This window comes from Triturus cristatus, chromosome 9 (assembly GCF_964204655.1).
Source record: "Triturus cristatus chromosome 9, aTriCri1.1, whole genome shotgun sequence".
Taxonomy (NCBI): Eukaryota; Metazoa; Chordata; class Amphibia; order Caudata; family Salamandridae; genus Triturus; species Triturus cristatus.
In genome coordinates this window covers 421611579-421638404 of record NC_140592.1, presented here as the reverse complement: position 1 = coordinate 421638404, position 26826 = coordinate 421611579, and the positions used below count along the sequence as shown (strand labels likewise).

The following is a 26826-nucleotide window of genomic DNA, read 5'->3' as shown; positions in this document are numbered from 1 at the left end:
TGCTGGAGTAGTGCTGGTCCGGATGCAGGTGAACTTGCAGGCGTTGCAGCAGAAGGGTCCTTGGGTGCGTCTCGGGGTGGCTCGGTAGCATCCTGGGATTCGGCCGGCGTTGAGTGCGTTGAGGGTGGCGGCGTCGTACGTCCGGCGGGTGGGCTGGGGTCTGCGGGGGCCAGGGGTCCTGGCGCTGGGTGCGGGCCAGGCGCGGACGGGCGCAGACGGGCTTACCTTTGGCGCACCTTCGGCGCTCAGTCGGCGCTCCCGCTGCGCGCGTCCACTGCATATGGCCTTGGTGGCCATTGTGTTTGTTGTTTTATAACTGTTGGACCCATCACGACAATTTTGTTGATTTCAATCAAATAAACCAAAGGTCCCACTGCATGGAAATTGTAAAATTTAAGATGCACTGGGGATTTTTCTTTGGACCCACTACACCCACACACTTTGGAGGTGTTTACATAAAAAGAGGAAACAGCATTTAACATAACAATGTGAAGAGATATTCATGCACGCCCAAAGCATGTGAAAAGTGAAGGAAGGACGATATAGGCTGTGTAGAATTGTGTTGAGCACGTGTTACATCCTAATGTATATTAAATTCGAAATTCCTCAAGTTGATCTATATTATCCACACTGTGTTTTTGTTTGCAAGTTTGAGGTCATTAAATAGGTCCTGATGAAGGGCATGAAGAGGGAAATAGATCGAGCTTAATATTTGTGTATTCATAATGTGAAACATAAGGAGTGTTGATAAACCATAAACTGCAGGCAGGGCCACCAGTAGAAAATATAGGGGGCACCAAAATCCTGGCTTCCCCTTCCCTCACACATGCTGCTTCATTGTGACATTTTTTCGAGACTTTGCAGAATTCTTTCATGAGTTTCACACTTCTGGCATTATTTACATCAGTGAAATGCTGCCATAAGATCTGCTGTATGACCTGTGTCCTGCATCACTAAGGGTATTTAGAGCCAGACAAACCATTTTGTGAGTGTGTGAATCCAGCATGTCTGTGTAATTTTCCAGTCTCTATCTTTGTTTTTTTTTGACTCATTGTTAGATGGTATGCGTGACAGTACAGTGTGGCAAAACAGGAAGATCGTAAATAAGTAAACAGACATGGTAATTGTGTGTTTGTTTTTGATCGTGTCAGCTTAATGGTGTAGCGTTGCATGATAAGGAGTGCTCTAAAATAATAATCTATGTATAGTATGATGTATTTGACAGTACATGCAAGCTTAGTATTCGGCAATGGACCATTTTAACTAGGAAATTTGCCAATGGATGGTTTGTAAATCCCATGAAAAGGTTGAGAGTTTTGTCCAAATAAGTTTCACTATGAAAGGGCAATTTTTCTTCCAAGGGAAGAAATAATTTAAACCCTAGTACCTGGGCATTCTGTTATGAACATTTTTAAATGGGGAATGTTCCTCCGCACCCACATGTATTGGATAGCGTGAGTGTGAAGTGAAAAATTGCACTTTTTAGCAGCCCCGTTTCAAAGGAATTGAAAACTTCATTCAGGAACATACTGCTCTGTGAGATTTGGATCACTGATCTAAAAGAAACAACACACAGCCCAGTCTTTTCAGTGTTTCTCTGCCAGATGTATATGTGCGCAAGAAATGAGCAATGACACACAGAAAACTGTGTATGCAATACTTTTGTGTGAGCTCTTACTGCATTATATAAGCTTTGCACTCACTGTTATCACCAGCTAATGGATGCTAGGCACGTGTCTATTTTGCTCTTCTTTGTAGTAATGACAATTATCAACATACCTAGCAGCTAGGTATCTTAATAATTGTCATTATTACAAAATAGAGCAAAGCAGACACGCTCCCAATATTTTTTTACTTGCACCGGAGTTGTTCTGAGGGCCAGATATATTAAGGGGCAGGATACAAAAAGTGGTCACAAATTGCCCACCGGCTTTTTGCAGTTCTTCCCTGAATATTGAGATACAATCTATGTACTAATGGGTTGCACCATAAAATGCCGTTTTGCAGGGGTTGCAGAACAACTTGCTTAATGAATAATAATTTGGCAGATCGCTAATTACAAGTTCCTATGATTGGCTGCAAACACTGGGATGATGGAATGCTTGGAACAGCAGGCCCACATACCTGTGTATGCATTCCCAAATAGAAAACCTTTCCTTAAGCCGCCCATGTTCCTTAAAAAACAGGTACGGCTTCAAGAAACACAAGTTTCCCATTTGCAAAAAAATCCAGGGATGTGGGTGGGGGGTGGGGGGTAGCACGCTGCGGTTCACAACATGGAAGGTTTTCCAACTGGGCATCGTCCTCTTTGCAAATCACTTACCATCCCAACTCAGGGGTTGGTAAGTAATGGTTTGCAACCATAATTTTGGTCACAAACTATTGATATATGCTACAGCAAATCACAATAATATGGAAATATCCCAATCACGCTCTTTCGTAACTTCAATTTGGAGTACCAAAACCCAATTTTCCAACACGCTAAATGGGTCTGACACTTTCCTAAAACCCATTTTGCGATTGAATACCCTGCAACTTTGAGAATTGCAGAATTTGTGATTTTAAAATGGCTCTGTAAACTTGGATCTATAGTTGATTTTTTAAATCAATTACTCCAACCTTAACTTTGAAAAGTTTTGTAAAACACAATAAAAGAGAATACAATTGCCTCCTACTACATAGAGAGAGGAGGAGAGACCATGTACTATCACTAAGGAAGTAACAGTATAAAGGAATATCAAATGAAGTTTGGTGAAAGGGAGAGAAGGGGGATGAGTAAGCTTCTCAACATAGATACGTCTTGTACCGAATGCGAAAGGAATTGAGGCATCCACTTTTTTGAAGCGTCCATTTTCATCCAGGAAATGTCCAGGGCTAAATTTGTTTGGGTCAGGAAAATACTTTGGATCATTCAGAGAAGTGGTCAGCATTCCATAGATATTCGTTCCCTGGAAAGCAAAAAATAAAATAAAAAAAATACACTTTCTAAGTACAATTTATTCAATCAATTGTTAGGAAGTAAGAACTTAAGAATTTCATTGCATTTCATCAAGAGTACAACATTTGGGCAGGGATGGCTGAAACTCAAAGACATTTGGGCTTAGATTGAAGGTGTCAAAGCAAGCTGTCCTTATTTGTAAGGAGTAGAAGGGCAATATTTTTTATGTCGGGACAAGAGAACATTCAATGATTAATCAGAGTTCAAAACATGTAAAATATTGATAAATTGATGTCTAAGAAAGAGCAGCTATATTGGGAATACAACATTTTCTAAACTATTAGACCAACTTTTATACCAAATGTGAGGAAATGGGTTATTAAAATGTCTTGGTGTACCAATACCAAGTAAACAAATCCACTTTGGAATAAAAGCAAATCTATGCTCAACCACTCATAGCTATGACATAAACAGCAGGCAATTTCCAATGTAGTGTGTGCTAAGTTTAAACAGTACCAACAATTTTGAAGAAATAAATAAAACAAAATAAAATTCCAAAACTAATTTGGAGAAATTGAGAAACATTTATTGAGCTAAAAGACACCAATGTCATTCAAATAGGCTACAAGGAACAAAGATATGAATGTTTGAATGTTTAAAGCAAACATTTCCTAGAAAAGGTGATGTTCCGATCAAAACTCACTGCTCCTGGTTAACTGGTTGCTAAACAAGATTTGAGGCTGACCGCAATAGAGCAGAGGCTGGATATGCCTATAAGGTAATCCTGGTCAAAGAGTTTGCCTTTTGACATTCTCTGAACAGGAAATCAAACTGTTCCAGTAGGAAAGTGTCCCACACTGCAGGTGTCAAGAAATACCTCTAGCCTGAAACTATTGTTTTTTGGTGCAAAAGCTCCAAGTGGGATACATCTGTATTTTTGTAAGATACATTTGCTACCAAGCCCCAGTCCAAAATTATACCTTCGGACCTATTCACTTTTTGGATGCCAAATTATTGCAATGGGGAAACTGGAAGCTGTAGCTGAGTAGAGCTTTAAGAGGCTAGATACTTTTGCTGCAATAAGTTCTAAAAAGGATGAACACAGTTTTCTTGTGCACTTTGAGTGCCAACTCACTGGGCAAGCCTCAGCACCTTGTCCCAGTGCTCCAAGGAGGAAAAATGGTTGAGTCCCAACTTTTTAAAAGTAATGGAAAACTTCCTTCAGCTCAGGCCTGCAACTCCAAGCACCTCAGGGCAGGCCTCTGGGCACATGGTATCTCTCCAGGCAGGTGCCGTGCAGGATCCAGCTCTTTATGATCAGTTTGCACCTTCTGGGAACTAGGAGGCATTCTGCTTTTGTTTCTCTGAAGTAGGCAAACAAGAGGGCAACCGCTTTACACTTGGAGAGCAAACCAGGTCTCTAGTTGCCATTGTGTTTCAAGTTCCTTGAGTCCCTGAGTCCTTAGTGATAGCTCTTCATCCAGCTGGGATCAGGAGGCTTCTGTCTGTAGTGCATTCTTCTTCAGGTGGCATCCTCTCAGGAGCTGGAATTTGAGGTGCTAGATATCACCCTGTGCTTCTAGTAAGTGATTGGAGTAGTTCTACCACCAAAAATCCTAACCAATGCTTCACAGTTGTTGTTCTTCTTTTCCAGGATACTTCTTTACCTTACTGTAAAATTACACAGGAACCCCTGTTTCAAGACAGCAGATTCCAGTTGCCAAGGGGAAGACCTGGTTTGTTCCCATTAGCTAGTCTCCTATTTAGATGAACTCTCCTCTCCCCTAACACAGTTGAAACATATACTCTTCCCTACAGTGGCTGTAGCCTTCCTTTCAGGAAGGGTCTTATGATTGATTAAAAGAAGCGCTTCCTGACATACACAAGTCAAACGAGAGAGTGCTAAGGCTATCCTTTGTTATGCCAGCTGTTCCTCTCCACTCCCAGATAGCTAACATCTGATAAGTGGTCAACCATTAATAACCATTTGCTCTTCCTGGGCTCGCTGACAGGCAAATATACTGTGAACCAGAGTGGTTACCTCTCCCAGTTAAGGATTGGTATCCCACTGCTGGGGATGTGAAGAGCGACAGAACTGGTTTTATGCCAGCTGCGGCTCAGAAGCATAACATTCTGTTTTACAAAGGTACTTTTCAACTTGGTATCAGGATTCTGACTTTACCATCCAATATGATTTTGAATATTAAATCGGATATTATAATATTTTGATGCCTTTTTCTAGCATTTCACCTGTGAGGATAGGAAATAACGTTTTTGAGTTCATCTAGGTTTCTTCAGGAAAGGGTAAAGCAATGCCTACAAAGTAAAATAGCTTTTAAGTTTTATTTTATTGTGACAGCACCCTAAACCCAATATGTAGTGTGCCCTATTGTTACATATTAGCACCGTGCCCTATGAACTAAGTTACAGGAAACATTTTAGTGGTGACTTATGAATGCTTGAAAAAAGGCTTTTCCTACATGACAAATACACTTTTATCTGTAATATGTCACTGCAGTTCATTAAAACTTCAGTCCAGCCATAATACAGTAGTGCTCTTGGCAGACATATATTTATGGCATATATATGGGCAGTGTAAACAAAGTGCAGGTCACATCTGACATTTAGCATCCATGCCACATTTGCATTTTCTGTACCATCTATAATTGCCTTACAGGACAGATAAATGCACAAACTGGGTGACACCAATGTTACCACTACCATTTTAAGGCCAGAGCACATGCACCTTAGCATAGCTTAAAACTGTCATACAGCCCCAATACCAGCAAAAATAGAATCCAGGAAAAAATGTTTTGTGCAGAAAAAAAAAATTGCTAGATCAAACAATTAAATATCATACCAAGGTCAGATCATTTGTTTAACTGCATTATTTTGATGATGTTAGGCATAATGGCTAAGAAGGAATTACACAAGCCTTCTGAACATATGGGGATTATGAAAGCTATCCCATAATTGATATATGGTAAATCAAGAGGACGACTCTGAAAGAACTATATACTTTGATTTTAGATGAAATTGGCCCAGACTGCATTAAATATGGATACAATTAGTCAGAAGGACAAAGGGACACCTGGGCAAGGCCAATATATTGCTTCTGTTGAACGTGGGCAAAACACCATTGTTTGTCATATAGACACATTTCACTATAAAAATTGATGAGGACATTGTCTTAAAGAACTTACCTCAGAGCTGGTCACAAGACTCTTACAACATTTACATTATCAGAGGTTGTCCTTGTGAGCATTCCAGGTTCACAATGATTAGTTTGAAGGCAGAGAAGTTGTTCAGTAGGCTTGACTGTGACTACCTATGAAGGCTAAAGGATCAAAATGTCCTTCCCTATGCATTTTTCATCATGGTTGATGCATTACATCAGCATCTGAGTGCAAAGATTCTCAAATGCCATGTAGTACTTACTTACATTCCCATTAGTAGATGCAAACGACATGGGAATCCCTTATCCCCAAGTTTGCTCGCTTAGATTTTTTAACCTCTTGCTCAATTCATTCAAGAAGAAATGGAACAAGAAGTGTATCAGTTTGTATAATGCATATCCTGCATTAATCTCTATGTGCACAATTTGCTAATTTTAATGGGGAACTATAAAAACAACAGGCCTGAATTCCAAGTAAACGTTCTGAATTTCACTTTTCACTCGGATTACGGAATAAAGTAAATGAAAACTACGTAGCTCAAAAATGCCACAGTTGGCCTAGACAGAGAGAGAGAGAGAGAGAAAGATAGCAAGAGAGACAGAAAGAGAAATTTAGGAAATCAGGAAGATAGAAACCATAAAAACTACCCTCAGTTTCAAAGACAGATGAAAGACAACGTTTGAAAATATGTTAGGTAATAGTACAGTATATCGGGACACAAAAAAATAATTTACATTTACCATAATTGTGAGAATAGATCTCTTTAAAATTATTTTTCATTTCGGTTATCTATCTATAAACATGAAATTATTATGATTGTGTTTACTTTGGAGTGCATTTCATTCTTTTCCACAAGAAATGAGGGTAGATTCGAATGTGAACTGTTGTGTTATAAATACATCTCTTGTGGTTATAGAAACATTGATAATTAGATCATTTGTGCCTAATATAGATCTTGTTACACTTAGCTCAAAATGCTGTCGGATTGTTTCGACAACCCCGGAAACATTGCCAAAATATCAAGGGCAAAGCTGAAAAGAGATTTCCTAGCTTATTCCGATTTGACAAGAGACTCTCGGAAGATGGCAAAAAAAGGTTGCTGATCACTCACTTCTATATTGTTCCCCAGGTACTGAGTTTTATCTTTCCTTTTACTTTAGTCATGCTAAATTGTATTATCTTATTAGGGTTCAGGTTTGGCATCTCCCACTCTCTGGTTTAATACCCATGTGATGTATATTCTGACGCCAAACTGGATTTATGCCCCTGTGATTTAGAATCGGTCCTGAGTTCATTGCATTTTATGTTTTTTTGTAAACTTTATATTAATCAGAGGCGTGCTTTTTTAAAACCACTTTTAAAATTCCTTAATATAAGAAAATGTCGGGCCACTTTGTATTACCTTCAGCTTTTAAAAGATGAATTTATTTGCCTAATGCTTCATAAATATATCTCTTCTGCAGCTCGGCTTCGGGATATTGTTGGAAAAAGATTTTTATGTATTTTATTTTAACTCGTATAAAGGACTTAAGATCCCTTAGTATGGGATCGATTCCCACAGTGATTAAAGATTAGTGATGATACCTGTAACTGTTGCCAACAAGTATTATGTTCGTAGATGCTCCCTCATTTATGGATCTTCCATTTGATGCTTGAATTCTATTAATTTCATTGTTTTTGAATTAGAAATGTGTTATCTTTATGATGTATTCTTTTATGGCTGGTACACAGCCGAATAAAGATTTCTGACTCAAACATTAAATTATTATGATTTTGTTTACTTTGGAGTGCATTTCATTCTTTTTCACAAGAAATGAGGGTAGATTCGAATGTGATCTGTTGTGTTATAAATACATCTCTAGTGGTTATAGATACATTGATAATTAGATAATTTGTGCCTAATATAGATCTTGTTACACTTAGCTCTAAATGTTGATAAAAGTTGGTGGGATCTCTTTTATGTCAAGTGAGCTACACTGATCTTAGTGGATGGAGCTGAGAGCAGAATCAAACTCCTTCACTTCAGAATTCTCTGTTACTCTATTGGAATTTTAGGAATCAAAGCCATATGGTTAGTGCAGCAGGCACTAACTTAGAATCTAGCCTAACCAGCCTGCACTACCAGAGTAACCAGCTATTGACATGTACACTTCTACGGGGAAACAAATAGCAGACAAGTTCCATCTTGTGAAAAGGCCCAGCTGGCGTTTTGAGAGTGAACCACAGTAGACTTTGGGTGACCCTTGAATGGTTGAAGAACTCATTCCTAAATGCATGCCCTGAAAAACTGGGGCTTACAGGAAAGTCTTGGTGGTTCTTTCTCAGCATCAAGACACTTTCACGAAAACCGGATAAGGCACCAGGGTTACACATGAAAGGGGCATCTTTAGCAGAAAGATTTTCAGGTCTTTCCAGCTTAAAGCTGTCTACCTCAAGTAAAATGTATTCAGCAGGATCTTGCAGTGAAGGCATCATGCAACACGGATTCCTGTTCAACGTTTATGTTGAGGCTCGCCATGCAGGAGTATTTGAAGATTCACAAAATGGACTAAGGGGGTGATTTATTCATTGATCGATGCTAAATATATGAAAAAGTAGTAGATGGCCCATCTGCCAAACTGGCTATTTGTCAGTCCCTTCAACATGTGGGCAATGTGCCAGGCTTCAGGTGGCAGAGTCTCAGCTTTCTCCTCCATCAGTAGACTTTGGCTGATGGCTATCAGTTAATGTTCTTCAGAGGATTCCCCATTTTAAAGACAGACATCTACACACATTTTCCTGCTTGCTGCTGCCAGAAAAGCCTATTAGTTACAAAGCAGAAACAGAAATAACTCCCAGGCTCTCAAAGAGAACTCTGATCACATTGGGGTTATTTGGTATTTGTTTTACAGAACAAACACCCACTTTAGGGTTGAGAGCTTAGCCGCACCTTCTTACCTGTGTGGTCCACAGGATCAGCTGAAATGTATTTACCTCTATGAAGGATCTTGTGACATTTTGAAAGGAGAGTTAGTAATTCTTTATTTCTTCACTTATCCAACAAAAATATTGGACATAGGGTCATTGCCACCCCTTGCTCCAGACAGTTGTCCTTCCCACCTAGGCAGGCCATTCCGGCCTGTGGTAGGCGTGAAGTATCTCCGCCCAGAGCAGGCTTTGTTTGTGGCCTCTGAGAGCCCTGGCTCTCACCTCATGAGATCAGAGGCATGTCTGGTGGTAGCAGCCTGGCTAAGACTAGTCAGAGACCACACTGGTGCGTGGTAGGTTTTATGGGGACCCTCTAAGTTGTCCCTTGTGTGCATTTATTAATAAATCCAACACTGACATCAGGGAGGATTTATTAAGATAAGATGTTTGGTACCAAACATCTTAGGGTACAGTGAAGCCATCATGGAGCTAGAAACCTCGTAATGACAAGTATCCAGCCTATGTACGCTCTATGACATTCCTGGACACTTACAATATCCAAGAATAAACTTATATATTGTTGGGTCATTTCTGCTCATGCATATATGTCCACATATGGGAAATAGTGCAACCTGCCTTATGGCTGTAAGGCCTTAATTAGGGGTGACTTACTTATACTTAATGCAGTGTCTGTGGACATGGCACACAGGGCTGAGTGCCATGTCGACTCTTCAATTTTCTCCACACCAATACACGTCGCCTACAATGGCAATTTGCATGGTCTTGGTGTGGGGTCACTAGGGTGGCACAATTTGTGCTGCAGCACTAGTGGACCCACTCCAGTACCCATGTCCTAGGTTCCAGGGTGCCGTTTACTAGGGACTTGTAGGGGTTGCAGAAGATGTGCCAGTTATGGTGCAGTTTTAGGACAGAGAAGTGGCACTGGGGACCTTTAATTCAATATCACATCATACACCAGTCAAAAAGTGAGGACTACCAATGTCAATGGAGCCACTTTCCTACACACTATATGCTTGTGGTACTTAAAGGAAAAACTAGATGTTATTCTAATGTTGACTCTTCAATGAAAAACAGAAGTGTAATGGTTATAACTTCCTCAGCATAACAGGATTCAATGATCAGAACTCACTATCCCCAATTGATTCTGCGAGACAAGGTCTACATGTCAAACACTCATTTTTGAGTGGGTACAACAAATCAAAATAAACTAGTGAGATCTGCACTCCAATTCTCTGGGAATCTCATTGGGGCTAACAACTGGGTTTTCTAACCCAATCGAGATAATGTAATCCAGGGGTGCAAATAGATCCTAACTTCGGGGAGGGTTAGTATGTCAAGCGGCAGTGGTAGAGCTTCCATTTCACACAATGCGGAGAGAGACATTCTCATAGCCAGTATAAGAGCACACATTGCCAATATGTATGCCTTTAATGTGCTAACGCATGCAAACAACATTCATGCATGCCTGTATTTTCACACATTGGCACATTAAAGCCAGAACTACTAGCGTTGCCAATAATTCTCAGACACTAAGCACTTCTGGAGTTTCGAGTGCATCCACCAGAACTGCGAGTATCAGATGTCTGCAAGATGTTACTTACCAAGCCAATCTTGCACCTGTCTGCACAACTGACACACAAACCTTATTGTAAAGGTGTCTTTTTGTACTAACTGTAACCTGAGACACATAATAAACAAATGCTTCAGTGAACAGGAAGATGTCTAGGGGGGGGGATTCTCCAAATGCATAAGAAAGTGCTCCCTCAGACATCAAGAAATAGACATATATGAACCCTAATAAGCAGGGCATTTGTATGAGTTATATCCACTGACAGCAGCAGGAGCTGACAGTATATGATAGCAACAGCACTCACTTGCAATGGCAAGAGCATGAAAGCAACGGCATGGCAATGTTAAGATCTGTAGGCACTGAAAGCAAGACTCAGTGGCAGCAGCAAGGAACCAGGATATAAAAAGGAGAAGTTGTGGTGACAGCAGGACTCAATTTGACAGTTTTAGATGTTTTGGGATATGTCAGAAGCATCTCTAACAGCATCTTAAGTAAGTGAGTGTGAATACACACCTAGGGGCCAATTCCGATTTCGGCCGCAAAACGTACCGACCGACACGGACCGAGACCGGAGACCGACCAACATGGACCGGCGCCGTACGACCCGTGCAGTACGATGCAACATGTGTGAATTACAACCGTCACTCCAAAATCCCCCCTAATAAAACCTTGGCTACCTGGGGAAATTCTGCTAGCCTGAGAAAAAAAGAGATAAATAAACAGAAATTACATGACCCCAGAGAGGAGGCAACTGAAAAGGTAGAGGTGGGTTCGGGTGAAGGAGAGAGATTTTTTTCTCTCAATGAAGACTCAGATTCAGCACATGCAAGTGAGGAGCTCTCAGAGGATCAAGATGACGACGACGACGACGAACTATCGCTCTCAGTCACTAACTCCTCGGGGGAGGATATAGGAACAGGGAAAGATTCGACCCTGCGAAAGAGACAATTAAAGCCAAAGTTAAATAACTTACAGACTAGTGGTTTGGGAAGCACCGAAAGGGGGTTGCTTTGGGACTACTCAGGCACTTCCCAGGTGTACCAGGCTGAAGATAATATTGGGCCACAGAAACAGTCTGCTTCTTTTGACACTTTGTTTAGTACGCTGAAACAGATGCAAGCAGAGGCTAGAGGTGTGAGTCGGAAAGCAAGACAGGATGCTAAGAAAATACAATCCTCATTAAGAAAGACAAACAAACTGTACGAGGATTTGGTGGGAAGAGTCACTGAAGTGGAAGAGCGCATGAGCAAGCTCGAAGACGATCACAGTAATTGGCAGAACTTTAAGGCGGCTCAAGAGAAGGTGGCAGAAGACCTCCAGTGGAAAATGGAGGATTTTGAAAATCGCCAAAGGCGGAACAACATTAGAATTTTGGGTGTGGAAGGGCAGGACACAAGGCGCTATGTGATCAACTTACTTAGAGGGGCATTCCCGGAGTCTCAGTGGCAGTGGGACAGGGAAGTTCAGAGAGCGCATAGGTTTCCCTTCACACTTAAAAAAAGGCAGGGGGCTGATGGTGGTAGTGGAGGGAACACGATTTTCCCACGAGCTATCTTAGTGTATTTAGGAAATTTCCTGTTAAGACAGGAAATAATTGAGAAAGCTAGACCGGATTCTAAGAGATCATTTGAGGGTATTTCCTTCTTTGCCAGGCCAGATTTCTGCCATGTGACGGTTGAACGGAGGTGGAGGCTGAGGCAGCTGATCTCAAAATTTCAGGGGCTGGGGTCAGAAGCCTACTTATTGTTCCCCGCTAAATTAAAAGTAGTCACTATAGGAAGAGCTATGATATTTTTCTCAGAGATCAAAGCTCAACAGTACATGGATGAGTTGAAAAATCAAGGTCCATAAGGGGATAGGGGATGGGAGAGGGGCGCGATTTTCATAGCCCTGACCGGCCACATATAGGTCCTGCGGACCTATTTGCCTGTACAGGGGGAGGGGGGGGAGGGGTGGGGGGGAGGGGTGGTTGTGGGGAGGGTGGGGTTGGGGGGTCTCACCACAAGGGTTAACATTTTTGTACTTTTTGGGTTGGACAAAGCACATTACTTTTTTTTTTTGTCCTGTGGGGGACATGATATGTACAAGTTAGAAGGTCTAGACAAGATCAAAGGAGTGTAGACTGCTATATCTCAATGCTAATTACTGTTTGGCTGAATCTGAGTAAGAATCTTTTGATACCCCTCAATGCCCTGTAAAATTGCCTCAATTAATGTATGTGGTCTTAATGATCCTAGGAAAAGTGTGAAGGTAGCAGGACTGCTGAGATTCTTACAGTTGGATCTGGTATGTCTTCAGGAGACGCATATTGAAGCATCACAGTTATACCTTTTGAAACAACTGGGATTCGATGTATTAGTGGCAAGCAAACAGAGCACCAGAACTAGGGGGGTCGCAATACTAGGAAGATTCAGGGATTTGGTGGTGTATAGGAAAAAGGAGGATCAATGGGGAAGATGGGTCATGGTTGATCTATGCTTTAAGGGGACACGGTTCACATTAGTTACCATATATGGATCTACTGAAGACGACCCTGATGTTTGGCAGTTTATGGACATGGAATTACCGCAGTGGCCGGAACCTATTGTATGCTGTGGGGATTTCAATATCCATGACCCAAGAAGCTCCTTTGTAGAACCTGGGGGGAGGTACCTAGGGAGAAAGAAAAAATCATATAGAGCTCTTGCTGCCATGGTTCAACATAATTCCCTAGGGGATCCGTGGATGAAGTATCATCCCTTCATAGATGGTAGTACCTTCTTTTCTCTACCACATAAAGTATTGGTCAGGTTGGACTACTTTTTAATTTCCAACTCTCTAATTCATCACTCAAAAATAGAGAAACAACCTAGGATCATATCTGACCATAGTCCGCTTATTTTAACACTAAACACCACCCAGATAAATACTACGAAAACCCAGTGGACCTTTGAGCGTAGTTTATTAAATGATGAGGCATATCAGAAAAATATGGTGACTTGGATAACACATTATTGGGAGGATAATAGGGGTTCGTCGTCCCCAGGTGCAGTTTGGGATTGTTTCAAGGCTGGGGTTCGGGGGGAAACAATGAGTTTTGTAATGGCAAGACGGAAAAGGGAAAGAAGACACTTGGAAGACATAAGGCTTAAGTTATATACAGCAGAAGAAAATTTGGCTATAGCTACAATGCAGGGAATCCCACTCGACCCTTATATACTCAGATTGGTTACTCTTAAAGGAGATGCGATGGAGAGCATTATCTCGAAAGCTGCTGGAAAATATCTTGTGCATAAACAGGATACCTACGAGCTAAGCGAGAGAGTCGGGCATATCCTTGCTGTTAGAACCAGACAGCACACAGCAAAGGCTGATATTAAGGAGATTCAAGATCCGCAGGGAAACTTGGGCACTGATTCAGATTTTATCAGAGAAGTTTTTCATAAGTTTTACTCTAACTTGTACTCTTCGGAAGACACAGGGGACCCAATTGCTATAGAAAAATATCTTAGCAACACTTTTACTTCTGTTCTATTGCCAGAGGATAGAGAGATATTAGATGCCCCCTTTCACTTAGAGGAGATTAGAGGGGCATTGGAAAGCCTTCTCTCTGGGAAAGCTGCTGGGCCAGATCAAATTCCGGTGGAATTTTATAAATTGTTTCCGAATAACTTGCTTGTCGAGATCTTTCACATAATGCTACATACGCAACGAGGAGGTTCTCCTCCGGAGTCTTGGGGGGGGGGCAGATATTGTAGTTATCCCAAAAAAAGGGAAATCTCCTATACTCCCTGCCTCATATAGACCTATTACCCTTATGAACTCTGACGTTAAAATCTACTCCAAAATTCTTGCGACAAGGCTTGCAGGGAATATAGAACAGCTTGTAAGTCCGTTGCAACACGGTTTTATTCCAGGTAAGGGAACCACCCAACATGTGAGGACAGTTATCACAATGTTTGATGCCGCAGGAATCCTGGGTGACCCTATTGCAGCATTGTTTTTAGATGCCGAAAAAGCCTTCGATAGGGTCGCCTGGGAATATCTCTGGGCAGTTTTAAGATGGAGTGGTATAGGGGAAGGTTACATAACAGCTATCCAAGCTCTATATAAAGGACCCACTGCCAGAATTAGAGTGAATAGAGGGTACTCAGATGTAGTAAAAATCTTTAGGGGGACAAGACAGGGTTGTCCCTCATCTCCCCTTCTTTTTGCGCTATTTTTCGAACCTCTATTACGACATCTGGAGAGAAATGGGCGTATCCTCCCAATGACACCAAACGGCAGAACAGTTAAAATTCTTGCTTATGCTGATGACGTGGCTATATTAACTCCCGACCCTGAGATGGCTATAAAGAAGGTGGAACGTGAAGCCACTAAGTTTGGGCACCTGTCGGGTTATAGTTTGAATAAATCAAAGACCTTGATAGTTAAGAACAATTACACCACGTGTGCCAACCCCAGGGTGGTTACGTCTGCTATGTATCTCGGTATAGTAATTACAGCTAATCGTGACGCTATCGTTGAGGTAAATATGACCCCTGTCCTGGCTAAAGTAAAAGTAGACTTAGATAGAGTAAATAATTTACACCTTTCTTTAGTTGGTGTCACTAATGTGGTGAAAATGACGATCTTGCCAAAACTTCTCTACCTATTTAGAGCAATACCACTATTTTTTTAATCTAAATGGTTTAACACGTTGGAGGGTATCCTTAATAGGTTCATATGGGCGCATGGAAAAACGCGTAGAGCCTATAGATTTATGGCTCTACCTAGAGATAGAGGAGGAGGGGGGATTCTACAGAAAGTTACCTCCTCTTCGACAGATGTCTACACAATTCTATTGGGTCAGGAGACAGAAAATCGTCTATTGCAACATACAGAGTTTGGGTGTCTTAGAAGAAAACAGTTTAAAACTTTAGCTGCGGCTATTAAAGTATGGAATGCTTTTTTGAAAAAAATGGGGTTGGGTAGATTTCACAGATATATCAAACTATATAACAATAGATGTTATGTTATTTTCATTTATTCAGTGCACAGCTACTCGGAAGTGTCCCGGCGCTATAGACCGCTGGGGAACCCGTCCTGGCTATCCCTGTGAGATGGTCCCTTTCTGGGTATCTCCAAGGTGAAACCAGGCATCCCCAGCATCTGTGGGGGGCCGTTGTAGAGATGAGGCAAGCTTAATGCCCAGAGTTGCCGAGTGTGTTCCTGGTTAGAGTAGGTACTGAGGCAAGAATTATCGAGTCCGTTTTTGACCCTGGTCCACGACCCTGCCGCATCGGGAATTGAACCCTGGTCTCTGGCCGATTCTCTGCTTATGGATCTGCCACCTCTAACCAGTGAGCCACACCTCTCCACATCTTTTCCCTCTGAAATATTTTCAGACTCAGTCATGGCTGTATGGGACCAAAAGGGAATTAAGCAAATTGGGGACTTAAGAGATTCAAGGGGAATAGTACAGTTTAGCGTACTTGTAAGTACATTTGATTTAAGCAATAGGGACTTCTTTAAATATTTGGATTAGGAGTTTTCTGGGTAATAAACAGGGTGGTGCAGTAGGATACCAAACCAACGACTTACTTGAGATTTTAATTACTGGTGGAGAGCATACGATTAGATCAGCTTATGCCCTATTAGCTAAAACTAAGGTGGATGATCTGGATAAACACAAACATAAGTGGGCGGAGAAACTTCAAGGAGAACTTGATGATTTCCAGGAGTCGTTGGATTTGGGTTGTAGTATACTATGCTCGGCTTCCCTGCAATCGCAACATTATAAAACATTGTTTTCATTGTACCATACACCAGACAGAATTGCTAAATGGGGAGGTACGAATGGAACTCCTTGCCCTCGCTGTAGCTCAACTGATGCAGATATAATTCATATGTTTGCTACCTGTCCTCAACTATATACGTTAATCAGGGACATTGAGAGCTTTTTGGCTCAGGCATTAGGATTACGGATATCCTTAAACCCCTTGTTGATCTTGTTGGGAATTGGACATACTGAGAACAACAGGAATCTAGACAAAGAATTTTTATTTATGAGAATGGCTGTGTATAGATTAACTTTAGCCAGGGCATGGCTTGATAAAACTCCCCCGCCCATGCAAACATGGCTGGTGAATTTAATCTCTGCATTTAATTTGGAAAAACCTATATATGCTAGGAAGGGAAGAGCTGGGATAGCTCTAGGTTTAAGAATTTGGAAGCCATTAGCACGGTGGAGGGATGGGATAGGGTAGAGAGTAGAGGGCTTAGAGGGTTTAGGGGTTTTTTGGATTACTAAGTATAAGTATGATATGATTTGTTTAATTTGTTAAATAAGTCCCATTGTTGTGTATGATATTTTTGTTGGTGAAAATATGTATTGAACATAAAAGTGTGATGTCGAAGGCAAAATACAAATATATTTAAAAAAAAAAAAAGAAATGTATCATGACATGTACAAACCTACCAACAATTAGAGCAAGGCAGTGGAACAAAGCCAAATAAACACTGTCAGACAGTTTGCCAACACAAACACACTACCTCACATTGCAGCTGACTGACAGGAAGGAATAGTGGGTATGCAGGTGAAGTGAGTGTATCCAAAAGCATGATGGGGTTTGTAGTCACAGATAATGCTCCCCCTCCAAATTGGCCCATCAAGACCTCTCTGAAACATGCCCACATCACAGGGAGTGGAAAATGACTGGCAAGATGTCTGACACTGTGTCCAGCTGTGGGGAGCACAAGGCCCTCGTAGTAGTTGTGCACAAATCAGAAGCAGGACACCACTGACTAACATCCTGAAAGACAACTTGCACGCCCTCCAATGGAAGCACGTTTCATGGTGGGATGTCTGGCTGGGTGGGAAGGAGGACTGACAGCTCTGACCATACTTACCAGCATATGGAGACACACACACCCCTCAACACAAACTCCACACAACTCACCGGGTAGAATGCATTGATCCACACCTCAGTGAAATATCAGCAAAAGATACACCGTACTGGGTGCTGCTGTGTGAAGTACAGGGGCTCTCTTTAGACTTGTAGCCAAACAAACACCAGGACTTCACAGTCAGCCATCTTGCCATTGCTGTCACACACCTTCACAGGGAAGCAGAGTCAAGAGGAAGGAAGTATGGGCATGCTGGGAAGGGGGGTGTAGCCAAGAGCATGATGGGAGTAGCAGTCACAGAGAATCCCCAGCCACCCACATGGCCCAGCAAGCTCACACTGAACCATGCTCGCCTCACAGGGAGTGGGAAGGGACTGACAGGATGTCTGACACTGGGCTCTGTTGTGGGGAGCACAAGGCCATGCTGGGAACTGGGCAGCAACAAACACCAGGACTTCACAGTCAGCCATTTTGCCATTGCTGTCACACCCCCTCACAGGGAAGCAGAGTCAAGAGGAAGGAAGTATGGGCATGCTGGGAAGGGGGGTGTAGCCAAGAGCATGATGGGAGTAGCAGTCACAGACGATCCCCAGCCACCCACATGGCCCAGCAAGCTCACACTGAACCATGCTTGTCTCACAGGGAGTGGGAATGGACTGACAAGATGTCTGACACTGGGCCTGAGAAATGATGTGGCTGACAATCACACATATGCACTGGCCAAACAAAAGCTGGTCGTACACACAGCCATTGCAACCATATGTTCCAAATCATTGTCTGGGTATGCAGTGTCCAGGGGTGCCCCCTGGCCAGGCCGGGGAGGTGTGTCTTGCAGATGACAAATGTGGAGAGCCATATATGGTACATTGCACAAAACACACAGGAACTCACATATACATCATTGACGGGGACATCTGTCAGTGAATGGAATGGACACACCAATATTGCCGACACCAAAGCATGTTTGCATTCATATTCGGTGCTGTTGTGAGCTGCGTTCCACTCCTACATCGTGCTGAAACATAGGCATCCTTCACACAACACACCACTCACTGACATAGACACTGTAGACACAAGGTCAAACATGGACTGCATTGGAGGAGACATGCTACTCACAGCAGCCAAACTGCAACACACACACACACCACCAGCCCTCTCTGTCATGAGCATTGAAAAGCCAGAGTGCTACCTTGCCCAATCCATGTCACCATGGAGAACATTGACAAGTCAAATCCCATATGCATGTACTAAACTCAGCACCAGACTCATTGATGATGGTGACACCATCACTTGTATGAAATGAGATGGGAACTAGGAACACTGTAAAAAAACACTTCCTCCAAAGAGATCACAGGCATACCGGACTGTGACCATGTTGTAGCAATACACCAATGTGGCACACAAAGACTAGCAAACTCTGCTACCACACATGCCCCAATAGTTCAACATATCCCCAGTGGAATAGCACATATGTCCTTGTTAAAGCTCACATGTGTACAGGAATGACACACCTGTGTCAGCAATGTGATGGCCCTTGAGTAGTAATGGTCATGTACAGACAAATCTATCCATGAGCTGGGCATGCACACACTTCGACATGCACATTGAAATGTTTAATTTTGGCTGGGCAATCTGCAACAACAATATCAATCTCTGTCCGTGACAACCCGGAAGAAAGCAGTGTACAGGCAGGCATCCGTTCGTACAGTAGAAAATGTCATGTTTGCGAACCATTGATGCCTGTAGAAACCTAAATTACATTGTGTGTCTTTTTCAAACATAGGTGGTGCTGGGGTCGTCCGAAGAAGGACATGTGAGACACAGATGTCCCTGCACATCCCCCAGGGCCTCTAAACCTGTTGTGGACAATGTTCTTTGTGCGCAACCTGTTCACCTTGTCCGATCGGACACAACTCGCCTACATGACATGGAGGGTTCATGTTGGTCCAATGTAGAAGATGACTGTGGACTTTACTCTGGACATTTCATCTACCAACACTTCCAACTCTACTGTGAACTTTGGATTCAAAACCCAATGTACAGCACACACCGTCCTGTGCACTATCCTCACACATGTTCGTAAATAAACTCACCAGTACACCATACTTGGCTCTGTTGTGATTCCAACTTGTCATGTGTCATGGAGATGTTGATTTGCTAAACAACACAGTGCATGCCAAATACTACAAAAATGTGACCACCGTTATGTGAGTCATGGTGATGTGACACATGTGAGGGAGACACACCACTATGGCACCACAACACATACTCACCATGGCCATGTTACTCATCCCACACAATGATGTTGACCTGAAATACATTGGTATGCATAGACACAACACCTATCCATAGTCAGTGGTAACAAGTCCACAAGCAAATATTACTCAGATGTGGGAAGACAGATAACGCACCTAACAAAGCATAGCACTGGTTCATTACACATCAGCAACATGTTTATTCTAAAATAGTTGCAATAATTGTACGTTACGGTGGACACACAGTCACAGAGTGTCTGAGAATTGAAGTCCAGGGGTGTGTGGCACATCACTTGATGGGAATTGACTACTCCCACACTGGCGTTGGATTCTGGGTGTTGGGGGTCAGTGTTGACCAAACAACAGGCAAAGTACCCTGGGAAGGACAGACACAAGTCACAGTCAAACGCACAGTAAAACAGGAGAGAAATGCAATACACATGCACAAAACATGTCACAAGAAACCTACACAGAAACAAGTTAGCAGTACTACACTATTGTGTAGTACAGACCACCTGAATGGACACATCACTGCATGCATCCAGTCAAGTGGCACACAGACACACTCAGACAGTAACAGAACAGCCACAACACATTTCAGGCTAACTCCATACATTATCATAACAACCATGTAAACTCACATTCAGGTGAAGAAGCTGTTGATGAGCTGTGTGCGGACGTCACCCCCATCATCATCATCATTGGCATCGTGTTCCAGGCCGGGATCCTCCACATGTGGCGGAGGTCGGTCATCGTCATCCTGGATGAGAGGCACCTTCTTCCACACTGCCATGTTGTGTAGCATGCAGCATACAAGGATAATTTTGCACACCTTTGCAGGGTCATAGGGGAGGGCCCCTCCGGTCTTGTCCAGGCAGTGGAAGCAGCTTTTCAGGAGACCAAATGTCCACTCAATCACCCTCCTGCTCTGACCATGTGCCTCATTATAGCGCATCTCGGCTGGTGTCACAGGGTTCCTGAAGGGTGTCAGCAACCACGACATGTTGGGGTATCCAGAGTCACCTACACATAAACAATTGAACAATTAGCAGAGTTTTGTAGGAGTGCGGAATACAACATTGCCAAACAAACACAATGGTAAACAGTCAGTACACACTGACAATCCATGCATGCTGGTCTGGCATCTGTGACAGCAGTGTTGCAAAGCGACTACTCCTCATGGTGTAGGCATTGTGCGCAGAACCGGGGAAACGTGCACACATATGTCTGATACACTTGTCTACAAGACATACCACCAGAGCATTGATGGAGTGGAAATGTTTTTTGTTCCGGTATGTCTGCTCATGTGCCTGTGGTGGTATCAGGGCCACATGTGTTCCATCAATGGATCCAATGACGTTCGGCATCCTCCCCAGTGTATAAAAGGCATCCTTTATTTCAGGGAGTTGAGCTGGGTTAGGGAACTTGATGTACAGGTCAAGGAAATGCAACATCCCCTCCAAGACATCATGTAGCACATGACTAAACATAGTTTGCGACATACCACCATCAGTAGCCACAGTGTACTGGAAGGTACCAGTAGCAAAGAAGTGCAGGGCTACCATCACCTTCACCTCTGGGGTCAGTGCTGTAGGGTATGTCCGGCCAGGTAGCAGATGTGGTGCCAACTGCTCTGCCAACTCCTCAATCAGTGGCCTGGCGAAGCGGTACCATCGGATGCAGTCGTGGTCCTGCATGCTTTCAAGGTCTGGGAATGGTCTATGGACAGCTGGTGCCCTGCATAACAGAGATGCACAAAGGAAGATTGTCTGTTCATCCACCCATGTGGCCATGACTAAGCAAAATATCACATGATACATCATGACAATACACAATGTACTGAGGTGTGTGCAGTTGGACATGGACACATATGTCACCTACATGGACATCACCTCACATCTCAAGTCCACATGTCCACATAAGTCCCATGTAGTGCAATGGCCAATCATTGGGCTGTGTCACCCTACCTATGTACTGCTGTGACGTTACAAACACACACCACAGTGACAAGTGAGGCCTGATGTCTCCCAGGCATCACAGATCTTTGCCATGCAGATACCCAGGGTCCCTGTATTGCCACATCTACACTGGCAAGACATGGTGTATCATGTACACGCCACAAGGCAACCGTGAGTCCCACAGGTAGTGGCCACCGTTGTCTATGCAGGCCCTACATCTACGTCTCTTAGACACACACACACAACATCAAGGTTTCTGCACATACCACATGAATGTGGAGACTGTCTCCCATTGGGCACATTTGATCAGCCACATCTGAGACACAACGTGCACATAGACTGTGGGTGTACATCAGATTTGTGGCTACAGGTCTCACTGTGACGTACATGTCATAACCCCCAGGACTCAGGTTGTATGCGACATGTCCGAAACATCTCTAACCTGCAACTGTGTCCATGACTCATGCCCATAACTGTACAGTTGTACATCACAGTGGTAATGTGCACAACACACAAAGGATTCTGCCACCATAAACACGTGCACAGCCTGGGAGTGGCTGAACAAAAGTGCCACCCAACAAACCAAATGTTGCCCCCCAACACACAGGGAATGCAGCCTTACATGCCATGGGACACTGTGTGGCCAATGCTGCAGTGTGGTAGGTGTGCATATGAGTCCTTGGCAAGTAATTGTGTGTTGAAGCCGTCAAATAGTCACACCAATGATGCTCGACGCGGGTGACAATGCGTACGCATTGCACGGTTCATGACCGAGCCGTGTGTATGCTTTGCCATTGACTGCAATGAGGTCCGACGCGGGTGACAATGCGTACGCATTGTACGGTTCATGACCGAGCCATGCGTATGCTTTGCCATTGACTGCAAAGAGGCCCAACAGGGGTGACTATCATGCATGCACATCGGGCAGGCATGGTCCGAGACAGACGTACGCCTTGGCCATTGAATCGTATAGAGGCGGGTGCATGTGTATTTTCAAAATACGCGTTGTACAGTCAGTTGACCGAGCCGGGGGCACCCATTGGCTCTGGACTGTCATGGAGACGGATGCAGATTCAAAACTTGTACGAGTTGTGCGCTGGAAATTCAGTTGGATGCCTACAACAATGTTGCAATTCCTAGGGTTTTATGAAGGTGAAGATTTGAACGATGCGGAAGACGTGTACGAGTCATACATTTCCATGGATTGGCCAGATTCATAGAATGCAACCGTGTTGGACCTATCACTGGGGACACATGGCACAGAGTCTGCCTCTGCAGCACAGATATAAGGCTGGCTGTCCCCCAGGGAGCTCACTTGCCTGCACTACATGCTACTGGACCACATCCCTGCTACCACTGCTGCTGTCTCTGCATCCTCTGGCTACTGCTATGGCACGTACTCTGGAGAGGGCCCCAGCCTTCACTGAGGAGGAGAACCAGGCCCTGCTGGACGGGCTCCTTCCACAGTACAGCAAGCTGTATGGGAAACCAGGGGAGCAGGTGAGTGTGCATTCCACTGCCTTCCTAATTAGCAGTGTGTACACCAGTGGCAAGTATACTCACTGAGTACTTTCATCCCCCAAAGTGCGTAGGTACATGTAATGAACAGGTGTTCTGCAGCTAAAGTGCATTTGTGCACGCTTAAACTTCCCAGGCATTGTTAACATGTCAGACATGCAGGGCATTTGTCCTTTTCCATGGGTGCACTACCTGAGTCACTCATTTTCCTTTGTGATGATGACATGTATATCCAACTGTGTGCAGCACAAATATAGGGCATGTGTGTTAATGGACTTTTACCTTTGTCATCCTCACAGGTTGATGCCCACCAGAAGCAGGAGATATGGCTGACCATCGCCCAGGCAATTCGATCGGTGCAATGTCACCTGTCCATGTGGGCTTCACAGATGCACATTGGTGCAGTTCAGGGTGTGTGGTGTTGAGGGTGGACTGATGTAAATGTTTGCATGGATGGGTCCCTAGCTGCCGTTTGTCCATGGATGACGGGCCATGCTGAGTGATTTGTGTTTGTGTAGGTGGGATGTGTGTTTATGGCACAGGACACATGTCTGGGTTTCACAGTTTGTACGACATCTACCTTTGTCAGCACAGTGGAGGTGTAATGCATGCTTGTGTCACCCTAATGTCTGGTCCCTGGGGGTAGTGCTGTTGTGTGTCAGTCTCTTGCTGTGTTAGTTGCCATTCATTTCAGCTTATGTCACATGTGTCTGTTGTGCTCCCTCTCATCTCACAATGCCTGATTGCCCACTAAGGGGGGCCCATTGATGGTTTATTTGTGTATGCCACTGTGTCCACATCTGTCTCACTGTGGTTCAGCACCCCTCGTGTGTTGTGCAGTTGCCTGGGGATACTGACACACACACACACACATGTTGTGTCAGATGTGCAGTGTGAGGTTGCCTGTTTGTGTTTGTGCATCTGCACCAGTGCATTGGTATTGCTGTTGTGGGCCATTGTCTGGATGTTGTTTTTGTGATTTACCCTGCTGTCCCTGTGAGTCATATCACATCATTGTGCACATTCATCCTGGTTGTTAGGTGCCATTGCTGGCATGGAATGGGAGCTTGTGACCTGACACCTACAGTCTACACAGGTTGTTTTGATTTGTGTGTCTATTTTCGAGATGTGTGTATGCTTTGTGAAGGTCACTTCTGCTTTTGTGTCATTGTACACTGTATGCATTGTCAGCCCCCATGGGTGGTGCTTGTCTGCACATGGTCGAGAGTATGTTAGGTTATCAAAGCACTGTTAGCCTCCCCACATCTCTGTGGGTATGGGACACAACCACTACTTTGGCCCAAACGTTTTTCATGTGTTGGGATCAGAAATCATACATGCAGTTTGGCATTTGCAGCTTTGTCCATGATGACACTTACCTTTTGGTCACTGTGGTGAGGGGGGTTTTGTACCCCATGACCACAATGCTCAACATCTGCTGCAGTTTGGAAGCACACACTTAACTTTTGTTCTACACAGTGAGGGGGTGTTATTTTTACATTGCCACAGTGCTAGTGATGCCTTGTATAGGCCACACTCAATTTTTGGTCACACATGTGATGGTATTTACATTATGTTCAAAGTCATGATCACTGTTGTGGGTATTTGTCACAGACTACACACTGTTGTCATGATGAGAAGTGTAGCTCACTGGTTAGAGGAGGCATACCCTGAAGCAGAGATCAGACCCGGGACCTGGATTCGATTCCCGACGCGGCAGGGTCCAGAACCCAATTGTCCATGGACTCGATAATTCTCGCTTCGGTGCCCACTCTAAGCACGAGTTCACACTATGCAGCTCTGGGCAACAAGCCTGCTTAATCTCCACAACGGCCCCCCGCAGTGGGATGCCTGGCTTTCACCTTGGGGATGCCCAGTACGGGTTATCTTACAGGGAAAAACCAGGACGGGTTCCCAATGCAAGCGCCAAGATGCCCGTAGGGTGATAGCTGCGCTCTATAAGTACCTCAATCAATCAATCATGTTAGGGGGGATGTATTTTGTTGACTCAACTAATGTTGGTGTATGATGGATGTGTGGCGCATCACACATCCTATGAGTGGGGGTGGCATTAGTGATGGGCAACTGGTCCACTATGGGTGGGGGTGGCAGTAGTGATGGGCAACAGGTTCCCTATGGGTGGGGGTGGCAGGAGTGCTGGGCAACAGGTTCCCTATGGGTGGGGGTGGCAGTAGTGATGGGCAACAGGTCCACTATGGGTGGGGGTGGCAGTAGTGATGGGCAACAGGTCCACTATGAGTGGGGGTGGCAGTAGGGATGGGCAACATAAGCCCTATGGGTGGGGTGGCAGTAGTGCTGGGCAAGAGGTCCACTATGAGTGGGGTGGCAGGAGTGATGGGCAAAATAAGCCCCATGGGTGGGGATGGCAGTAGTGATGGGCAACATAAGCCCTATGGGTGGGGATGGCAGTAGTGCTGGGCAACATAAGCCCTATGAGTGGGGGTGGCAGGAGTGATGGGCAACATAAGCCCTATGGGTGGGGGTGGCAGTAGTGATGGGCAACATAAGCCCTATGGGTGGGGGTGGCAGGAGTGATGGGCAACAGGTCCCCTATGGGTGGGGGTGGCAGTAGTGATGGGCAACAGGTCCACTATAAGTGGGGGTGGCATGAGTGATGGGCAACATAAGCCCCATGGGTGGGGGTGGCAGTAGTGAGGGGCAACATAAGCCCTATGGGTGGGGGTGGCAGTAGTGCTGGGCAACAGGTCCACTATGAGTGAGGGTGGCAGGAGTGATGGGCAACATAAGCCCTATGGGTGGGGGTGGCAGTAGTGACGGGCAACATAAGCCCTATGGGTGGGGTGGCAGGAGTGATGGGCAACAGGTCCACTATGAGTGGGGGTGGCAGTCGTGATGGACAACATAGTCCCTATGGTTGGGGTTGGCAGTAGTGATGGGCAACATAAGCCCTATGGGTGGGGGTGGCAGTAGTGCTGGGCAACAGGTCCACTATGGGTCGGGGTGGCAGTAGTGATGGGCAACAGGTCCACTATGGGTGGGGGTGGCAGTAGTGATGGGCAACAGGTCCACTATGAGTGGGGGTGGCAGTAGTGATGGGCAACATAGTCCATATGGGTGGGGTGGCAGTAGTGATGGGCAACATAAGCCCTATGGGTGGGGGTGGCAGTAGTACTGGGCAGCAGGTCCACTATGGGTGGGGGTGGCAGTACTGCTGGGCAACATAAGCCCTATGGGTGCGGGTGGCAGTAGTGCTGGGCAACAGGTCCACTATGAGTGGGGGTGGCAGTAGTACTGGGCAACGTAAGCCCTATGGGTGGGGGTGGCAGTAGTGATGGGCAACATAAGCCCTATGGTTGGGGGTGACAGTAGTGCTGGGCAACAGGTCCACTATGAGTGGGGGTGGCAGGAGTGATGGGCAACATGAGCCCTATGGGTAGGGGTGGCAGTAGTGATCAGCAACATAAGCCCTATGGGTGGGGGTGGCAGGAGTGATGGGCAACAGGTCACCTGTGGGTGGCGGTGGCAGTAGTGATGGGCAACAGCTCCACTATGAGTGGGGGTGGCAGTAGTGATGGGCAACTTAGTCCCTATGGGTGGAGGTGGCAGTGGTGATGGGCAACATAGTCCCTATGGG

At 44.6% G+C, this 26826-nt stretch overlaps 1 protein-coding gene across 1 annotated transcript in view; it reads right to left on the bottom strand.

The window, feature by feature from the left end:
* LOC146798081 (cytochrome P450 2A13-like) overlaps positions 1–26826 on the bottom strand; it is a 989478-nt gene that overhangs the window by 43487 nt on the left and 919165 nt on the right. Inside the window, exon 8 of the mRNA XM_085625294.1 lies at positions 2807–2948. Coding sequence (XP_085481420.1) covers positions 2807–2948 — 142 coding nt within the window. The remainder of the gene's footprint in view (positions 1–2806; positions 2949–26826) is intronic.